This window comes from Ostrea edulis, chromosome 7 (genome assembly GCF_947568905.1).
Source record: "Ostrea edulis chromosome 7, xbOstEdul1.1, whole genome shotgun sequence".
NCBI lineage: Eukaryota > Metazoa > Mollusca > Bivalvia > Ostreida > Ostreidae > Ostrea > Ostrea edulis.
This window is the reverse complement of record NC_079170.1, coordinates 81,968,225-81,990,487: the sequence shown is the minus strand read 5'-3', so window position 1 is coordinate 81,990,487 and position 22,263 is coordinate 81,968,225. Positions and strand designations below refer to the sequence as shown.

General features: G+C 34.9%; 1 protein-coding gene across 3 annotated transcripts; it reads right to left on the bottom strand.

Annotated features, from left to right (window-relative positions):
* Nucleotides 1–593: 593 nt before the first annotated feature.
* Nucleotides 594–22,155, bottom strand: LOC125654736 (copine-8-like). Of its 3 annotated transcripts, none has more exons than XR_008797353.1 (20): nucleotides 22,006–22,135; nucleotides 20,900–20,940; nucleotides 20,158–20,201; nucleotides 19,799–19,902; nucleotides 19,222–19,261; nucleotides 18,216–18,289; nucleotides 17,441–17,501; nucleotides 14,864–14,967; nucleotides 14,522–14,626; nucleotides 13,782–13,823; nucleotides 13,509–13,584; nucleotides 12,648–12,704; nucleotides 12,161–12,222; nucleotides 10,800–10,952; nucleotides 10,496–10,571; nucleotides 9,574–9,701; nucleotides 8,595–8,697; nucleotides 7,165–7,222; nucleotides 5,031–5,472; nucleotides 594–4,873 (listed from the first exon to the last, which is right to left on the bottom strand). XR_008797353.1 is itself a non-coding variant. In XM_056145478.1 (20 exons), the coding sequence occupies exons 1-20, from the start codon at nucleotides 22,077–22,079 to the stop codon at nucleotides 3,876–3,878; spliced, it is 1,677 nt and encodes a 558-aa protein (XP_056001453.1). In that variant the 5' UTR covers nucleotides 22,080–22,155; the 3' UTR covers nucleotides 594–3,875. The 3 variants fall into 3 exon arrangements, 2 of the variants coding, with proteins under 2 accessions (XP_056001453.1, XP_056001454.1); XM_056145478.1 differs by having other exon boundaries at nucleotides 594–4,076; nucleotides 5,399–5,472; nucleotides 22,006–22,155; XM_056145479.1 differs by lacking the exons at nucleotides 19,222–19,261; nucleotides 19,799–19,902; nucleotides 20,158–20,201; nucleotides 20,900–20,940; nucleotides 22,006–22,135 and adding an exon at nucleotides 19,126–19,141 and having other exon boundaries at nucleotides 594–4,076; nucleotides 5,399–5,472.
* Between the last annotated feature and the right edge of the window lie 108 nt (nucleotides 22,156–22,263).

The following is a 22,263-nucleotide window of genomic DNA, read 5'->3' as shown; positions in this document are numbered from 1 at the left end:
GACCAAGAAGCCGAAGAATTTCACGAGATTCAATACTTTAAGGATGTTTGCTACACCAGATAAATTTGATGTAGATGAAAAGTGGAGGATTTGTACAACAATATTTTGAAGTTGAAAATTTTCAAATTTACTTTATTTTGTCAACAAATAGTTTTAGTAGAAGATAATCTGGGAAAAAAATTAATTAAAACCCCTGCTGGACTCGAACCTGCGACCTACAGTTCACCAATTGGTATGCTAACCTACTCATCTACTCGGCTTGGTATTCAAATTGAAAAGAAAAAGTCAAATATTGCTGATATTGATTTTTTCCTCCATGTTTTAAAAGGAAGTCAGCCATTATGACGATGTAGAGTACCTCCTTAATATTAAGGAAATCTCAGGTCAAAAGAAAGCGGGACAGGCCTAGGCCTCAATCTAAATTCACCTATGCGTAACGTTCTTCGTCTTCTATTTTCAAGAGAAAAGGACTCGTCACCCTAGCCACAACAAATCCTGCTACACCAGTGGAGCTGTGACCTTGTCAAATAGTCAAGGTCACCACATGTACCCATCTCAACTCCACCAATAGTAAAACTTTGAAAATACTGACCAACATTGAACTATATTTATTCATAAATAGCCACTCAATATACAGACACAGAGACCCACACATAACAATATTGAAAACAGTCCGTTATTACAAAGACTAATTTCTTTCACAATCTAATGTCTGGAGGAATTGGGATAATTCATACGCAATGTCTAATAAACTAATATAAGCATCACAAAAAGAACTTGTGATTTCTGATCAACCCGCATCGGGCAGCAATTCATCGACTCTACGTCGGAACAATGTATTGAAAAGGGAGATAAGTCGAATTTCAATCAGACACTAACTTAACAGCAGTATAAATATTACTGGAGTTATATACAATCATTAGATGGATGTTTACATATATCTATTTATAGATCCCTGTGTATGAAATGATACATTTATATCTGAACAAAATTTATCCCATTGTTAAACAAAGAGAGGTAAGTCGTGGTATGTTGTGTAATTACGTAAACTTTAATGTGATAGTGTTAGATACACGGCCTTCTTACCAACACTGGCTGGTGTCACCGTTTAGCTCCATACTCGTTTCCGTTACACTTACCACCCAAATGTGACAGAGACTAATATATGCTTCTGCCGAAGATCGAACATAGGACCTCTGACACGACAGTCCAGTGTTCTACCGACCGAGCTAAAGAGTTCACCTACTAGTCAGAACTAGTAAGAAGGTTATATATCTAACACTGCCATCATTAGAGGTCCCAGTGAGATTACATTGTAGTATGTTTTACTGTACAGATAATAATATTGATACAATACAACAGTAAACTGTATCTTATTATAATCGGATCTACATCCCTATGCCATATACAGTTTACTGTTGTATTGTATCATTATCTGTGATCAATACATCCATTCCAAAATTAGGAAAGATGATATCCTAGATTCAGCAGGTGCACTTATACAGCAGAAGTGATCGGGATTTTTATATCCAGTCCTGAGTTTTATTGAGGATTATTATTTAGGTTTTACGTCTAAAGGAACAATTTCGCTCATTTTGACAATACGAAGCAAACTATAGAAATTTCATAAGACATGGTGAACCTGTTCAGATCCATTTGCGGATAGTATAATTTATGTCCAGCTAAATTTAAATCTAATGAGGATGGTATAATTCACGTCCAGCTAAATTTAAATCTAGTGAGGGTGGTGTAATTCTTGTCCAGCTAAATTTAAATCTAGTGAGGGTGGTGTAATTCATGTCCAGCTAAATTTAAATCTAGTGAGGATGGTATAATTCATGTCTGGTTAAATTTAAATCTAGTGAGGGTGGTGTAATTCTTGTCCAGCTAAATTTAAATCTAGTGAGGGTGGTGTAATTCTTGTCCAGCTAAATTTAAATCTAGTGAGGGTGGTGTAATTCTTGTCCGGTTAAATTTAAATCTAGTGAGGGTGGTATAATTCATGTCTGGTTAAATTTAAATCTAGTGAGGGTGGTGTAATTCTTGTCCAGCTAAATTTAAATCTAGTGAGGGTGGTATAATTCATGTCCGGTTAAATTTAAATCTAGTGAGGGTGGTATAATTCATGTCCGGTTAAATTTAAATCTAGTGAGGGTGGTGTAATTCATGTCCAGCTAAATTTAAATCTAGTTAGGTAGGTATAATTTATGGCCAGCTCACATTGCAAAGTAAATCTTGGTTACAACTTACAACATGTGTTATACTGAGAATAACTTAATCCATGTCCAATGCTTAATTTAGCTGGGGGTGGGTTAACTTATGATGTAGACTCATGTTCTTCAGTCTAAAAGCAATATGAACGTGAGGTATGGTAAAGTGATTAAAATCAGGTCCTCAATTGGCTGTGTAGTGACAATATAAAAAAAGAGCAGATCTCAAGGGCTGATTTTAATCAGACTGGGTTAGATGTCAAAAATCCATAAAAATACCAAATTTTGACGAGGTCCATTAAACTTATAGACACAAAACGGAATACTCAAACAGTTTTATAATATCCTAAACTTATAGACATAAAACGGAATACTCAAACAGTTTTATAATATTTGGTGATTTTTGCATGCAGTGTGAATGTTGTTAGAGTTAAACATTGTAGGCTAGTTCATAATGTTTTAACCCTGAGTGTGAATCAGCCTATAAACGCCTCTATTCAATATGTCTTCTCTTACCACATACATATACTAAACGCATGCAAGAAAAGCATTGATTAGTTGATAAGTTTGTTTATGTTTAACATGTACCAACAGTGTACTCAGCAAAGCTTACAAATAAATACTCAGCACCACACACCAACGATTAATGTCGTATAGTGTAGGAAAATGTAAAAAAAAAAATACGCAGCAAAAACATTTTGTATTAAATACAATGTACGACAATATAACAAAAAGACAAAATAAGACTTCATCTTGATATGTTACACTATAAACAGTTAAAAAGTACACATTTCCCATAGTCATACAAAAGTTTCTTCATCTTGTAAGCGAGACTCTCTGAATGAAACAAGTATCTGCATCAATATCGACTTGGAAGCCTAATCTTAAATTTCTCTTTAATTGCCGGTCAAAAGTCAACATCATTTACATTTACACACACATGCAGAGGTGGATTGTTTATTGCACTAAGATATCTTCAGGATCCAAGCTTCAAGTTGATACAGATCTAGACATATTAAAAGATGATTTTATGGGGGAAACAATCTACAGCATTTTCAACATATATGGAAGACCCTTCGTGGAATAATGCTTCTTCACACAACACTAAGATACATCCGCAGAAGATGTTTCTGTCTTCCTGATATAATGATACACTAGATAACATACACATCTTGTGAGAGCTACAGATATATATAAAACAGGCAGATTAAACCGATACAAAATCATAAAAAAAGTTAATATATTGTAAATATAAAAACAGATTAAGAAAAATACTCAATATTCTAATTACAGGAGAGTAAATGATAACACAATCACGAACTTTCAGGTCAATGTTATACAACACATGAAAAATTGGAAAGGGAAACACATTATAGGAATGCTTTCTATCAACACAGCATGGGTGTCGAAAAAAATTTACCTTGATCTACAACTGTTGCTGTGACTAACCTCATCATACATGTATCTGCTTAGATGTGCATGTAAGTTGTAAATGGGAAATTGCATGTATTACATGGCTTAATCAAACTTAATTTAAAAAAGAAGATTGATTTGAAATATCAAACTAGATTTACGACAATCATGCAGTCAGGACTAATATATTCAGGTAGGTTCTATACTTCAACACTAGTTGTATGTCAAGGCCCTGAAGAAACTAGGTCAAGGTCACTGCTCCGTAATCGGTAGGGAGGTCACAGAGGAGATGGTCAGCTGACGTTGGAGGGGTGGTTTGGGTTTAATATTCCGCGACTTCATGTAGGACAGGAATTGATCCGGAATCTCCTCCAACACTTCCTTGGCCAGCATTGCCTGAATCGTGGCTGGATTATCCCCTGCACGCCCTGTGAAATCCCTCATAGGAACAAACTGGAAAGGCGGATAAGTTTCAAATCTATGTATTTCATTTCTTTAAATAAGATAAGTTTCTACATGATATGATGGCTGTATATGCCTGTATCGTGATACGCGTGTGTCGCCTGTATCGTGATACGTGTGTCGCCTGTATCGTGATACGTGTGTCGCCTGTATCGTGATACGTGTGTGTCGCCTGTATCGTGATACGCGTGTGTCGCCTGTATCGTGATACGCGTGTGTCGCCTGTATCGTGATACGCGTGTGTCGCCTGTATCGTGATACGCGTGTGTCGCCTGTATCGTGATACGTGTGTGTCGCCTGTATCGTGATACGCGTGTGTCGCCTGTATTGTGATACGTGTGTCGCCTGTATTGTGATACGTGTGTGTCGCCTGTAAAGTGATACGTGTGTGTCGCCTGTATCGTGATACGTGTGGATCAGTATTATCTTTCATGGCTCCATTTGACAGGCTTAACCAATACACAATGTGTTTCTGCTCTAAAAGAAATGTTTGTTTAACAGAATGATACAGAATGTTATACCATAAATAAAAAAAGTGCACCGCCACGGTACATGATACGCCCGTCACATATTGTTAACAGTATAGATTGTATCCATTAAAACATTTTTTTAAATATCACCTTAATTAAATGTCACAGTGACCTTAAAGTAGGATGAGACACACCTTCTACCTAAGATGCATTAGTTGACCAATTTTGGTGATTCTAGGTCTAATAGTTTTCAAGTTATGAGCCGGACAAGTTTTTGCCATATATGGCCATATCTTCTTAATGAAAAGTCACAGTGACCTGGTTTTAATGTGCGACACATCTTCTACCCAAGATGTATCTACAGACAAAGTTTGATGATTCTAGGCCTTGTAGTATTTAAGTTACAGGTCGGACACGAAAAAGCTAACAGACGGACAGACAGACGGATATCTTCTTAATGAAAAGTCACAGTGACCTGGTTTTAATGTGCGACACACCTTCTACTCAAGATGTATCTACAGACAAAGTTTGATGATTCTAGGCCTTGTAGTATTTAAGTTACGGGTCGGACACGAAAAAGCTAACAGACGGACGGACATGAACGCCATACCATAATACGTCCCGTCTTAAGACGGGCGTATAATAAATAAAACCCCACTAGACAGAGGCTTCCATGGTTTTTCTGTATGCTTATAAAAGGATAACAAATGTGACCAGTTTGATCTGGGTCAGAGATGAAATTTAGAAGGCCCTGGGGAAGAAAAGTATGAGGTACTGATCTAGTAAATTTCTCTAAATAAAGCAGTATCATTATCATAATTAATATTACTATGAATTCCCTACCTGCACAATGTCTCTCTCTGCATAACGCCCACGGGAAGACAATCTCACGTCATCCCCATCCAGAATGTCCATAGCTGAAAATAGACACACATCCAACTTGATAATTCTTAACATTTGCCTACTTAAAAGTTACAACTGCAGAAGTGTAAATCTGGAGGAAAGTCTAACTTTCTCCTCCACTGAGCTACACTTCTGTATGTAAATCTGGAGAAAAATCCCATTATTTCCTCCACTGAGTTCTGTACTCAGGAGAATATTTCGTCCATTGAGCTACAATTTATAGGAAAATTTCATTATTTCCTCCAATGATCTACAGTTTTGTACATCTATGTGTATATTGCAAGATTTCTTTAAGTGTCTCTTTAAAACAGTTTTTGATCCTTTCAGCTATGAAATTATGTGAAGAGTTGCTGGAACTTTCAAAACAGTGTCTAATTCTTTCAGCTAAGAAATTATGAAAAGAATGGCTGGAACTCGTAATGACACAGAGCACATAGCAACCTGCACAGAAAAATGTAATGAAAAGAGCTCTGAGCATTGAGTTAAAAAATTCAGAAGATAATGAGCTCAGTCTAAGCATTGAATAAAATGATTCAGAAAATTATAACACAGAGCTCTAAGCATTGAATTAAATAATTCAGAAACTTGTAATGAAAGAGCTCGAAGCACTGAATTAAAGAATTTAGAGAAAAAAAGCTCTAAGCATTGAATTAAAGAATTCAGGAAAAAAGAGCTCTAAGAATAGAATTAAAGAATAAAAAAAGAGCTCTCAGCATTGAATTGAAGAATTCAGAAACTTGTAATGAAAGAGCTCAAAGCATTGAATTAAAGAATTTAGAGAGCATTGAATTAAAAAATTCAGGAAAAAAGAGCTTTAAGAATAGAATTAAATAATTCAAGAAAAAAAAGAGCTCTAAGCATTGAATTAAAGAATTCAGAAACTTGTAATGAAAGAGCTCAAGCATTGAACTAAAGAATTTAGAGAAAAAGAGCTCTAAGCATTGAATTAAAGAATTCAGGGAAAAGGGAGCTCTAAGAATTGAATTAGAGAATTCAAGAAAAAGAGCTCTAAACATCGAATTGAAGAATTCAGAAACTTGTAATGAAAGAGCTCAAAGCATTGAATTAAAGAATTTAGAGAAAAAAGAGCTCTAAGCATTGAATTAAAGAATTCAGGAAAAAAGAGCTCTAAGAATAGAATTAAAGAATGAAAAAAAGAGCTCTCAGCATTGAATTGAAGAATTCAGAAACTTGTAATGAAAGAGCTCAAAGCATTGAATTAAAACATTTAGAGAAAAAAGAGCTCTCAGCATTGAATTAAAGAATTCAGGAAAAAAGAGCTCTAAGAATAGAATTAAAGAATTCAAGAAAAAAAAAGAGCTCTCAGCATTGAATTAAAGAATTCAGGGGGGGGGGGGGGGGGGGATAAGAGCTCAAAGCACTGAATTAAAGAACTTAGAGAAAAAGAGCTCTAAGCATTGAATTAAAGAATTCAGGGAAAAGGGAGCTCTAAGCATTGAATTATAGAATTCAAGAAAAAAGATTTCTCCATAAAATTTGGAAGTTAATTTCAACACAAAGTGCAGAAATTTGATATAATGTTTCTTTTCCTTGGTAATGTTATGCATATAAACCACACTAAAACTTCTATTATCAGAAATCTTTGTTGTACAAGCTGCCACTTTAAATACTTTACCAGTAAAACAGTTGTAGATAAGCAACACACTGTAAATACAGTGTACATCTAATATTGTATAAAATCTTACCTTCAAAATCAGCATCACCAACTCCGATGATGATGATTGATAGTGGGAGGGAGGCAGCCTACAAGTAAGTGAAAGGTGAAGATAATGAACAATGATTAAACTCATAACTTCTATAAGCAATACAAAATAGAGAGTTGGGCAAACACGGACTCCTGGATATACCAGAGGTGGGATCAGGTGCCTAGGAGGAGTAAGAATTCCCTGTCAACTTCTCAGGGGATATAGATGATACCCTGATAAATGATGATAAAATTTTAACTGGTTTTATTTTCAATACGCTATAAACATTTGTCAATGAATCCATCTTTAATTCATAAATTTCACTGTGTGAACAATACATATATAATTATATATATACACAGTATGTATATATGAACTCTACTCCTCCGCACATTAAAAAATGAGCTCTATGAACAAAGAAAAACTCTTCCATTACCAAAAGCAAGACACCACAAATATCTATTTAAATTTTCTCTCTCAAAACCATGACAACCTCTAGTATTAAGTTTTCAACTTCTACTTGACAAGCTTTCTGTTAGTCTTCTCAAATTCTTTGGATACACCCACATCATGACAGGAAACATCCATGTTCCTTTTGGGGGAGGGGCTGGGGGGGGGGGGGGGGGGTGGATTCAAATCTGGTTTCTTTAAATATTATCACTTTCGGATCAAGGTCATAAGATACTCAAGATTTTGGAGGCATCAAATGAAGTAGGATTATGCTGTTTTTACATGCAATTTTCTATTATTTGATCAAATAACAATGCAATTAGTCAAAAATACATAAAATGCACCAAAATAGATGTTTTTGAAGGATTTCAATATTTGGGCAACATTTTTCTATTGAACATGTTAAGTTTTTATGCATAGATTTGTGAATAATAAAAAATAAAGGTGGTTTCACTTTTGTGGGAATTATGAGTTTCTAGCAATATCAAAACGTACAAATATGTTTACAAAATTCTATAACAATGTCTTGGGTACCCTGTGTCCTTATAAAATTGGTAGGGACCAATTCTCATGCATTGTCCAGATTGCACAGGTTTGTTGGGATCTTATATCATGGATACTTTTTCTGTGCGTGGAAACCAGATGTCATTATTTTGTATATTTCATTGTGGTTTGAAATTCATGGGAGAGGGGACCTTAATAATTTGTAAAGATCAGACCTTCATGAAATCCAAGGATTCCACAGTGTTTGGCTTTTAAAACAATGCCATCGATATCAACTACAAAATGTCTCTTCACAAGCTTCCTCTCTCTTGAACATATTAGAAAAGTCAAACTTCAGACTGTCTGTTCTATTGCAGAAAATGGCAGCAATGCTGTCCCTCTGATCTCTTTTTATATGTTTGTAGGAGTAGTACAATAATGACAGCATGTCCATCTAATCTCTTTTTATAAGCTCTAGTACAATAATATCCACTTACATTAACAATGGCCTCACAAGTCTGGGGCATGTCCGTGATGATGCCATCCGTAATGATTAAAAGAATGAAATAGTCATTGCCATCTCGCTTCTGAGAAGCAAACCTGTAATAATTATAATGTAGTGGTCATTGTCATCTCGTTTTTGAGAAGCAAACCTGTAATGATTAGATGTAGTCATTGTCATCATGCTTCTGAGAAGCAAACCTGTAATAATTAGAATGTAGTCATTGCCATCACGCTTCTGAGAAGCAAACCTGTAATAATTAGATGTAGTCATTGCCATCTCACTTCTGAGAAGCAAACCTGTAATAATTAGAATGTAGTCATTGCCATCACGCTTCTGAGAAGCAAACCTGTAATAATTAGAATGTAGTCATTGCCATCACGCTTCTGAGAAGCAAACCTGCATGAAATAAGTGAATGAAATATAGAACAAAGTCACAATGCTGTTTATAGACTTATTAACTACACTGTATAAATCTGACATCAAAATGAAATAACAAATAGAATGCAAAAAAGGGCATGTTTATTCTCTTAACATTGGCCAAAAGAAGTACAAAATTGTAGTATGATTTTCTCAATTGAAATATTGTGTCAACTGATTTTGAAATGCTTTAAAGATATGCCCAGGACCCTGTAAAATCAGGACTCTGTAAAATCCCCAATGAGTTAAACTAGTAAATGGAATGGTCCTATCTTGAGAAATTTACTTCCCTTATTGATATAAATTTCCAAATTCTTGTAGCTATAATACTAGTAATTGATAAATATTTTCAATCTAAACCACATGATCTCACTTTTTCCTAGCTCCCATGTGCACTCTAGAATCTGGAGACCACACAGAAATTAAGTCAGTGATATAATGCACAACAATACTCATTGTCATATTTAGACTTTTTGTTCAACACAGACACCACGGTGAAATTTTGCAAGACATCACTGTTTTATAAAATCAAGCTTAGAAGACCGGTGACCTACTTTGCCACATGGTTGATGCAGGGGGCGAAGTTTGTGGGTCCGTAGAGCTGCACCGACTGTATGGCTTTGTGGTAGGAGTCTAAGACCCCTTCTATTCCCTGGCAGTAGGGGTTGTTGGGGTTACCATTCTATAACAGAAGTAGAAACAGTAAAAATTCTGTACACATTAACCAGCTGGCTGGATGACCATCAACTGAGAGTAAACTTTTATCCAATTTTGAAATAGATATATTGATATTCATAAGTCAATGAAATTAATTGAGAGTAGATTTTAAATTAGATATGATTCAAAATATCAATAAACTATTTGTGCAATTTGAGCAAGTCAAGAATATATACAGTGTACAAAATGTAGTTTTTGTGTTGAGTCTATTCTGAATTTGATTATGATCATGAAGCCAGAACTATTATTTAACACACTAAGGTTACTGTATAAGCAGCATTTTTAGAGAGAACTTAATTTTGGCATTATTAGCAAGAGTGATGAGGTTGCTAAAATTGAATATCGATGACAATTTATTCCGTATAGGAGGTAATAGCTATCTTTCCTGGAATTATAAAGTCGCTAAAATCAGCTTTCACAAGATATGTACCTAATGTTTACGGAAAAATTGCTACAGTTTATGTAGTGAAGTGTGAACAATTTAACATACTGGGGTTATTAAAACATGACCCGCATACAAAGCGGTAAACAGGAAATTTCATACCAAGAAAATAACAAGTGTCTCGAACTTTAATCTTAAATTATTTGATCCATCAAGATAGGATAGATTTGAGAGAGGAAACTAATTCTTTTATTAGAACTATTTACTCCATCATTAAGATAGGATTTATCTGAGAGAGGGGTCATCTTTTATAAGGATTATTTTCTTGTTTAACTTTGCTAGCATTGAGTTTATTGAAATTCAGAAATGAGCCATACCAGAGCAAACTCATGAGAAACAACTCCATCTGGAGGCAGCCTGGCTCCAAACCCGAGTACTGGAAACAGCTTATCCCTGAAGAAATCCAGAAATTCATCTCATTATAATCTTTGTTTACTAAATGCATTTGTAACATGACTTTCTCCATTATAAATCTCAGTGATTTTCTAAATATCAACCACTCTAAGCCATCAATTTCTATGTCAGATTCCAAAGTTTTAAAATACTCCCAACATTCCCTCACTGCTGTACATTATAGAAGTAAAACTTTGTTTTGATGGACATTTTAGGAAGGATGCTTACGTGTCATAGTCCTGAATGATGTTTCCGACAGCCCTTAAAGCGTTGGAGTAAGGATTGGGTCTGTAGGGGTTGACATAATGTAGAGAAGACGGGGACTTTGGGTCTCCGTTTGAAGCCGTGAAATCAACAGCAAATGTACAGTGTAGCTGGGTCCTGTAGAACAGTAAGAAATCATAATCATGATTATCCCCACAGTCAATACCATAATCATGATTATCACCACAGTCAATACCATAATCATGATTATCCCCACAGTCAATATCATAATCTGATTATCACCACAGTCAATATCATAATCTGATTATCACCACAGTCAATATCAAAATCATGATTATCATCACAGTCAATATCATAATCATGATTATCCCTACAGTCAATATCATAATCATCCCCACAGTCAATATCATAATCTGATTATCACCACAGTCAAAATCAAAATCATGATTATTATCACAGTCAATATCATAATCATGATTATCCCTACAGTCAATACCATAATAATGATTATCCCCACAGTCAATATCATAATCATGATTGTAACCACAGTCAATATCATAATCATGATTATGGTATTGACTGTGGAGATAATCATGATTATGATATTGACTGTAGGGATAATCATGATTTTCACCACAGTCAATATCATAATCATGATTATTCCCACAGTCAATATCATAATCATGATTATCACCACAGTCAATATCATAATCAGGATTATCATCACAGTCGATATGATTATCATCAGAGTCAATATGATAAAAGTAATCATGATTATTATCATAATCAATATAACAGACAGTGATTGTAGAATTAGATTTGCTGTACAGTACACCGTGTCATACATCTTATATTATGAGATTGATCACTGTTCGTTATCTTCACCTTGCATTGAATTCATGTACATATATTCTAGATGAAGAAAGCCAAACTTTCGTCTCTCATACCGTAAACAATCAATCACGGACTGCAAACAGTTAACACATGTACTACTTTGTTTAAAACGCCTGTACATTTGTACATCATTTATTATATGTCAATTTCAACTTTTGAAAAGTGATCTTCGAAGATGAGAAACCACAACTTCTCACAAAAATTTCATCTTGTCATTTGACCTTGGTTTCCAATTAAGTTACATGACAAATTCATCATTAAAAATCAAAAACATCCATTTGAAATTGTATGGGATCATTCACACAAGGTACAAATCAAGATCAGACATTTTCTATGTTGACCCAATCATGTAAAAAAAATAATACTGAATTCTCCAGGTGTAAATCGTGAGACTGGGCGAGTACTCTCCGATTTTGGGTGAGACATAAATAAAACAGGTCGGTACATTGACGGAGATTATATATACCTACCCTCCTCTCACGTAATCCAGAAATGAGTAGACCTTTTCTATCCTGCAGCTCATCAACTCCACCTACAAAATATAACAACACTTAATCAAATACCAGATCTGTATTCATAGACGATATTGATATAGAATTATTTAGTTTTAAGTTGTAAGCCTTTAGGGGACAAAGATCAATTTAAATCGTCAATCAAATCATAAAATTTAAAATTCAAGATAGAAGCAGTATTTTTTACACAACAAAACACAAAACACAGATACTCACCGTGCCTGAGTTTATAAAGACAAAACACAGATACTCACCGTGCCTGAGTTTATAAAGACAAAACACAGATACTCACCGTGCCCGAGTTTATAAAGACAAAACACAGATACTCACCGTGCCCGAGTTTATAAAGACAAAACACAGATACTCACCGTGCCCGAGTTTATAAAAGACAAAACACAGATACTCACCGTGCCCGAGTTTATAAAGACAAAACACAGATACTCACCGTGCCCGAGTTTCTGTATTTGCTGCCTTTCTTTGCTGCCTTCTTCGCATTGATGCACTGAAATCGTTTGTCAGAAATAAATACGAAATGAAACCAAAAGCTTTCAGCACTGAAATCATTTGACAGAAATTAATACAAGATGAAACCAAAAGCTTTCAGCACTGATATTATTTAACAGAAATAAATACGAAATGAAACAGAAAGCTTTCAACCAGATTTACTGTACACAGCATAGCATTTCTATCAATGAAATCTCTTTTTTGTTTGTTTGAAGTTTAGTTTTCATTTCCATACTCAGTACTGGTGAAAGTTTTGTAATTATAAAACTACAACGAAATAAAAATTAATATACTGTTTCTTAAGAAGTATTTAAAACTATAAAATCCACTCCTAACTTAGTCATATAACATAATACTCATGTACTGTATCTTAGTAAGTACTTAGAAATATAAAATCCACCCGTAACTAGACTTACAACGTACTGGTCATGTACTGTGGATTACGCGAATACTTTAAACATCGTGAAACATTGAAGACGTAAAATCGCAAGAACATGAACTCCAAAGCAGTTTCTTAATCAAGAAATTTTACAAGCATTTCAGCAATATCAAAAAAAAAAAATTTTTAATTTATTATTTCACAAGTGATGCTCTCTCGAAATTAGGCGATAATTATAAATTCCTCCTTTGTGTTTATGAATCTGCCGTGTGTTTTGTTAAACTGTGCCTGGAACCATGTAGAAGACAGAGATAAGTTCACTTTGATTTCATCTCTCTCTTTCACTATATGTTTCCTATATAAAAGTCAGATATTGATAAAAAGTGAGTTTGTATTGAAATTCTAAATAAAATAAAGTCTCACCTCAAATACGTTCTGCTGACTGGGACCTCGCGACAGCTCTCTCATATTAGTCATGAATTCTCCGATAAAGTCATGCCTTCATAGAAATAATAATTAGTGAAATTAATTATCGATGAATGTTGAATGTTTTACTTTCTCATTGCAACTGTAAGTGAAATATATTGGCTTATATACTAACGGAGTTATCATATTTTGATTAACAACGTACAGAAATTTCTCCATGACAACAGAATAAATAATTCTGACGTGTTGATAGTAATAAACCTGACTTACCCGCCGTCTGCATCCCAGTCATAACATTCAATCTTGATTGTCCTGTTACAAATATTAATCACACAGGTTCTCAATTAAACTTCAACCACATACACGTGCAACTGACTAAAAGTGGCTATAGAGTTCTTACAATGTAACTATTACATCTGATGTAGTATAGTTAATGACTTTTTCATTAGCCAAAAAAAAAAAAATTTAAAACAGTTCCAAAGCACAAAACTTATTCAGTATGCATTAAGTCACATTGGTTCTAAATATTGAATCATTTTATCAATATCTAATGTAATCAACAATACACACCTATCATAGTCCCCGTTACAGAGCGAGCGGACCGGGATTAATTAACAATACACACCTATCATAGTCCCCGTTACAGAGCGAGCGGACCGGGATTAATTAACAATACACACCTATCATAGTCCCCATTACAGAGCGAGCGGACCGGGATTAATTAACAATACACACCTATCATAGTCCCCATTACAGAGCGAGCGGACCGGGATTAATTAACAGTACACACCTATCATAGTCCCCATTACAGAGCGAGCGGACCGGGATTAATTAACAATACACACCTATCATAGTCCCCGTTACAGAGCGAGCGGACCGGGATTAATTAACAATACACACCTCTCATAGTCCCCGTTACAGAGCGAGCGGACCGGGATTAATTAACAATACACACCTATCATAGTCCCCGTTACAGAGCGAGCGGACCGGGATTAATTAACAATACACACCTATCATAGTCCCCGTTACAGAGCGAGCGGACCGGGATTACAAATGGCTTCCACGTCGGATTAAGGGTCTTCTTTATCACTTCTGTTCTGTGAACCACAGTGTACCTGAAGATTCAAGAGAATTTCATGAGATTTTAATCCTGCAATTTAAATATCTGTGCCAATTCCAAAATTAGCCATCTAACTATTAACGATACTCAGATAACTTACTAATAAAATGTAACTAAAATGAAATGAAATACTCATTGGATTGCATATGTACACAGTACTATTTGAATGAAATACATCTTTGTATCAATCACAATTACTTTTTTCATGTTTAACTATGACTTTGCTACTTACGAGCCATCCTCGTTAGTTTTGTAGAAAGTAAGAAATGGATCCGATTTGCCAAAGAAATCTTTCTTGTCTAGCTTATGTGCACAAAACTGCAATGTCGCTTGTTCCTGACAATACAAACAATATACTGTGATGTACATTTATATGTTTGCATTGACCTATATTTTGTGAACATTTACGACTAACTGATTTAAATTTCAGCAGCTATATAATAAGACACACGCAACTTCTAGGGCAGCTAGTCCGTGAGATGTAAACGCCTACATCGGATTGTCACACCTTACAGTCAGTGAGACACACGCTCCTTAGTCCTGTTATCTCGTGTTACAGTCAGTGAGATATAAACTACCGAGTCCTGTCATTTAATGTTACAGTCAGTGAGATATAAACTACCGAGTCCTGTTATCTCTTGTTACAGTCAGTGAGATATTAACTACCGAGTCATCATCTCATGTTACAGTCAGTGAGATATTAACCATCTCATGTTACAGTCAGTGAGATATTAACTACCGAGTCCTGTTATCTCTTGTTACAGTCAGTGAGATATTAACCATCTCATGTTACAGTCAGTGAGATATTAACCATCTCATGTTACAGTCAGTGAGATATAAACTATCGAGTCCTGTCATTTAATGTTACAGTCAGTGAGATATAAACTACCGAGTCCTGTTATCTCGTGTTACAGTCAGTGAGATATAAACCATCTCATGTTACAGTCAGTGAGATATAAACCATCTCATGTTACAGTCAGTGAGATATAAACTACCGAGTCCTGTTATCTCTTGTTACAGTCAGTGAGATATAAACTACCGAGTCCTGTTATCTCTTGTTACAGTCAGTGAGATATAAACTACCAAGTCCTGTTATCTCTTGTTACAGTCAGTGAGATATAAACTACCAAGTCCTGTCATTTAATGTTACAGTCAGTGAGATATTAACTACCGAGTCCTGTTATCTCATGTTACAGTCAGTGAGATATTAACCATCTCTTGTTACAGTCAGTGAGATATTAACCATCTCTTGTTACAGTCAGTGAGATATTAACCATCTCTTGTTACAGTCAGTGAGATATTAACCATCTCATGTTACAGTCAGTGAGATATAAACTACCGAGTCCTGTTATCTCATGTTACAGTCAACGAGATATTAACCATCTCATGTTACAGTCAGTGAGATATAAACTACCGAGTCCTGTTATCTCTTGTTACAGTCAGTGAGATATAAACTACCGAGTCCTGTCATTTAATGTTACAGTCAGTGAGATATTAACCATCTCATGTTACAGTCAGTGAGATATAAACTACCGAGTCCTGTTATCTCGTGTTACAGTCAGTGAGATATTAACCATCTCATGTTACAGTCAGTGAGATATAAACTACCGAGTCCTGTTATCTCTTGTTACAGTCAGTGAGATATTAACCATCTCATGTTACAGTCAGTGAGATATAAACTACCAAGTCCTGTTATCTCTTGTTACAGTCAGTGAGATATAAACTACCGAGTCCTGTTATCTCTTGTTACAGTCAGTGAGATATAAACTATCGAGTTCTGTTATCTCTTGTTACAGTCAGTGAGATATAAACTACCGAGTCCTGTTATCTCTTGATACAGTCAGTGAGATATAAACTATCGAGTCCTGTTATCTCGTGTTACAGTCAGTGAGATATTAACCATCTCATGTTACAGTCAGTGAGATATTAACCATCTCATGTTACAGTCAGTGAGATATTAACTATCGAGTCCTGTCATTTAATGTTACAGTCAGTGAGATATTAACTACCGAGTCCTGTCATTTAATGTTACAGTCAGTGAGATATAAACTACCGAGTCCTGTTATCTCGTGTTACAGTCAGTGAGATATAAACTACCGAGTCCTGTCATTTAATGTTACAGTCAGTGAGATATAAACTACCGAGTCCTGTTATCTCTTGTTACAGTCAGTGAGATATAAACTACCGAGTCCTGTTATCTCTTGTTACAGTCAGTGAGATATAAACTACCGAGTCCTGTTATCTCTTGTTACAGTCAGTGAGATATAAACTACCGAGTCCTGTTATCTCTTGTTACAGTCAGTGAGATATTAACCATCTCATGTTACAGTCAGTGAGATATTAACCATCTCATGTTACAGTCAGTGAGATATAAACTACCGAGTCCTGTTATCTCTTGTTACAGTCAGTGAGATATTAACCATCTCATGTTACAGTCAGTGAGATATTAACCATCTCATGTTACAGTCAGTGAAATATAAACTACCGAGTCCTGTCATTTAATGTTACAGTCAGTGAGATATAAACTACCGAGTCCTGTTATCTCATGTTACAGTCAGTGAGATATTAACTACCAAGTCCTGTCATTTAATGTTACAGTCATTGAGATATTAACTACTGAGTCCTGTTATCTCTTGTTACAGTCAGTGAGATATTAACTACCAAGTCCTGTTATCTCTTGTTACAGTCAGTGAGATATAAACTACCGAGTCCTGTTATCTCTTGTTACAGTCAGTGAGATATTAACTACCAAGTCCTGTCATCTTGTGCTACAGTCAGTGAGATATTACCTAACGTCCTGTCATCTCACCTTACAACTGCTTTGTTCTTCTGCTCCTACAATTATCGTCCCACTATCTTTCTTTGGTCCACTGTGAGTAAATTAAAGGAAATAATTATATAGAAGAACAATAAAACCTATTACATAATTCACAAAGAGAAAATTTACATATATGGAATATACATGTATATTTTTCAAACAATATCCCAATCGAATGTCAATAAATAGTAAAATTTTAATACATGGTGTCAATTTTACATTTCTCATGAATTAAATCATCACATTGTTACATATGTCATACATGCATTTACCTAACATCTATATACTTCAACTAATGACAGAATATAGTCAATCATCCACGACTTTAGATAGATTGGCGGACTGAAATGTCCACAACTTCAGATAAACTGACACGTCCACGACTTTGGCAGACAGGTGGGTTAACTGAGTACAGGCCCTGGAGACATCAAACTCATAATTATAAGTTGACCTTAAGTATCTCGAATACCATGCCATGGATATGTCAAATGAGTTGGCAGTCCCAACTGCAATTTCTTTTTATATTTTAACCTCAATATCTCGACCCCTTGGATATCTCAAAGTTTTTCTCTCAGCTCTTTAAGTCCGAGATAATGAGGTTTGACTGTATTTCAGCTTAACTTCTATCTCAATTTCAGTTTTCAATTACTACAATAGTAAAATAAGATTAAATAAAAAATAAGCTCCCTTTAGATTAAACTAGCTCCAGTTTGATGCGCCTAAAGTCGGAAAACAGTGTGTTGCTGCTTCACAATGCGACACTTACCTGAGTCTCTTCAAAAATTTACTTCCTGCTGATACGATCTCTCCCAGGGAGCATTCCATTCTTCCGAGAAAATCCTGCCAAATACACATAAAATCCTGTGTAACACACAGTGATTCAAGTGATATATCAGAATAAATTTAAATCATTATACATGTACCTATATATATACTACAGTCAAACCTCATTATCTCAAACTCCAGAGAAAAATTTGAGATATCCAAGGATTCAAGATATCACTTTGACGTATCCATGGTATTCGAGATATCAGTGTTTGAGATACTGAAGTTCAACTGTATTTGAAGTTACAGTTTTTCATGTAAGAAAATGGGAGTTTGTGGACTGGGGGTTGCCTTATCCCCATACTCAAACAAACTGTTACATTACTTGGAGCACTATGTACTGCATTTTGAACAGTGTTATTCAAATTCAGAAATTGATGTTTCATGACATTTTAAAGATTTATGATCATAATTTTCAACAAAGGTTCTTTATAATTATCAATAATGATTAAATTTTTCCACTTGATAATACAAAATAAAGAACATCAACTATTGCTTGTTTTCTGGGAAGATTTGTCCTTAGTATCTAATATATCCTTCAAATACAAAATTCAGTTGAACCTTAGCACTTCAAACATCAATATTTCGAATACCAAGAATATGTTGAATTGAGTTGGAAGTCCAAACTACATTTTCTTGATACACGTATGTATTTTAATCTCATTATCTCAAACCCTTGGATATCTTGAAATTTTTTTCTCGTTCCCATCGAGTTCAAGATGAAGATGTTTGACTGAACAGGTACATAAAAAAAAAATCTATGTATCCATCAGTGGCAGTACTTTCAAATAAAGCTATCTCTCTTTCTCTCTCTCTCTCTCTCTCTCTATATATATATATATATAACTCACATGCTTGGATAAATCTGCACACACACTCTCTTTTTAACTTACATGTATATGCTTTGATAAATTTGCACACAATCTCTCTCTCTCTCTCTAACTTACATGCTTGGATAAATCTGCACTCTTAGAATCCACATCATACCTGTAAACAAAGAGGACAAAATGAAAACATAATCTGTAAAACATTCTGATTCTATAACACTCTCTGATTCTGTAACACTCTCTTATTCTCCAATATTCCTTGGTTTAGTTCAACAAAAAACTGATGTTGAGCTGATAACGACAAAATTACATTTGCATAACAATCTGCCACTCCCACAATCAACAGACTGGTACTATGAAAGGCACTGTATCAAGAAGTGGTTCCACTGCAAGTACAGTTCTACCTGAGGTACATGTAAAACCAAAAAATATCTACAAAAACATTGTTCAAGGTCTGATAAATTGGAAGTGTAAAAATTTGTTGAACTTCTTTTTAATTTTCTTCTACTTGAATGACTTTGCAAGAAATCAAAAATATCATAGGACTAACTTTGATTATAGATGTGTAACTGTATAGAATTTAGATAAAAACAGTGTTCTGGCAGTAACTTGAAGCTCTCATACACCCCCGCAATCCAGCACTCAGTGAATTGATTTGGTTAAAACGTTAAACCTGATAAAATAAAGTTATGCTTACACTTCAAACTTCAGTTTTTGACTTTGTTCAAAATAATAATGCATCACAAATTTCTTGACAAAATCTGGATTTAGGTTGTTCCATATTATTTCTGTTCGTCCAAACTGAAAAGAGAAAAAAAAAATCAGCACACTTACCCCTGCAAGATGATCATAAATAATTCATGAATAATATTCATGAAATATTCATAAAGATGCAATGAACTTATTATTAGACATTTTTGAATTATGAATATTTGTTCATGAAAAGATAGGTGATGAATATCCATGCAAATATATCTTTTTCATGAATAATTCATGAAAAGTCATATTCATGAATATTCATCATTTGAACAACATCATGAATTGTCCAATCATTACCTCTCTCCAGTTTTTGCTTGAATCCTGAGTGAACAGAACACACACTGTAGGAAAAATATACAATGACTTTGATATTAAGTACACAAACACTTCAAACAAAATGTCACAGACTTGGAAATAAGATATGGCCATAATATTCATGGATTCGTTAATATTTTTTGTCAAATTTTTGTATACATCTACATTTTGTCTCAATCTGAAGAATTTCCACGTTTTGCTTTAATTACACAGTTTTTTCTGTAAACCAACTTTTATTAGCGACAACTTTATTTCACACTTTACCAGTAATAAACTAATCCCAGTGACAAATTATCACGACCAAGATAATCTTAAACAATGTGAAGACATTAAAGGAATGTTTCGCGATAAGAAATATTTGCAACGATGAAGTTCTCGTAAACCTCATAAAAATATCTCGCACACAAATAAATAGGATTTTGATAATTTAGAATTTTCTCAAAGCTCCTAAATTTAAGCACTAAACTGTAGGTAAAATGTGAAAAAAGTGTTATCCTTCATTATTTACTCATGTGGGATAGGATATTCCACCTCTGGAACAAGATTCGCTGTCTAAGACTTGGCATAGCCTCGTCTTAGACTGAATCTTGTCCCCTTGGTGGAATTTCCCTATCCCACACGAGTAAATAATGAAGGATTCTATTAATTAGTCTCATAAATTTCGAAAGTTTTCATTATGATATTGGCAGTATGTGATAAAATTTAAAACTAAAAAGAGACTTACATGGGTCTGACTTGGAGAAGACATCGGCATCGATTAGTTTTCTGTAAAATAAGCACCATGTCTTGTTCTTAAAATGAATTTAAAGTATTTGAACAGAGAGGCATAGAGAGGCTGATAAAATGAGAAAGAAAGTTATGTCCCAATCAACGTGACCCACAGAATGTAAATATTCAGATGTAAGAGTTAGTGGAGACCACTAGCGGTGAGGGGATATGTCCCTACTGATATTCTCTCTCTAAAATGTTTTAAACAGGCTGGGAACACTTCCCCTATAGCGAGATGTACTCACTAAAATGCGATTATCCCTCTTTATCGAGAAAGTAAACATTACCATAAACAAGTGTTTTGGTGTCTTTATTGAAAATAATGGCAACACACTCAACATGACACGAACTGTCTCTTACAAAATTGACAACACAGTCAAGAAATTGCATATTAAATTTGCTGCGTAAGAGGGAAGGAGTCTGAAATCCAATGCACATCGTGAGTGTTTTTGTTTTGATTAATATATTATACATTGTATTTGCAGAAGTATCAGACATTTTAGCATATTTTCTTCTTTTCACGTGAAACACGAAGAGATACACACCACAGGTGTTTTTCTTGGTTGTAGGGGATATATTTACTCTCGCTAGAGAGGGATAATCGCGTTTTCACAAGAATATCTCGCTGTAGGGGAAGTGTTCCCAACCTGTTAAAAAGAAAGAACAGGATTTAATTTTTTTATTCAATGTGACGTGTCCTCATAATTTCCCAAGTTAGTGCAGTTGTTTTGCCTTTTATGATAACATGGATGTGTTTATTCTGTCATAGACAATGTGAGGACAATGTCACAAACGAGAGAGAGAGAGAGAGAGAGAGAGAGAGAGAAAGAGAGAATAAATCAAAATAACCACTTCTTGTATTCTGATAAAACTCTACTTTAAAAATCTTTCATACAATGAATACCGTTTCCCTAAAACTCCCCAAAATTAATGCAAATAATGCTTGTCTGTATTGTAAACAACTTCAGAGGAAATTCGAATTGTAATACGCACAACGTAAACAAGCCATAAATTCAATTTGAATCAATATAACCAAATCACTAAAAGATGGCGAGCACTCACCTGCATGACACGGACAGTTCTACCAGGGTAGCGGGAGCCACGCCCGTGCCTGGTTGAAAATCACCACTTGCCATATCGGATCATCCGCTGTTTGAGAATTACTGACCTGAAAACGTACGGGCGGATTTACCCAAGGCTGCGCACGGTGTTATTTCGCAATCCGCGCCTGTTGACGTACGCCAATGCTGTTTTCGTTTATTGCGCATTGTTTTATTTCAAAATGTACATCATTTTTTTATCTGATACATTAATACACAT

Excerpts from the sequence above, each read along its gene's own strand:
- LOC125654736 (XM_056145478.1), bottom strand. The coding sequence starts at position 22,079 with ATGGCAAGTGGTGATTTTCAACCAGGCACGGGCGTGGCTCCCGCTACC. Across the intron at positions 10,572-10,799 it reads ATCATTCAGGACTATGACAC|GGATAAGCTGTTTCCAGTAC; the intron begins GTAAGCATCCTT and ends GGATTTCTTCAG. Across the intron at positions 7,223-8,594 it reads CTTGTGAGGCCATTGTTAAT|GCTGCCTCCCTCCCACTATC; the intron begins GTAAGTGGATAT and ends ACTTACTTGTAG.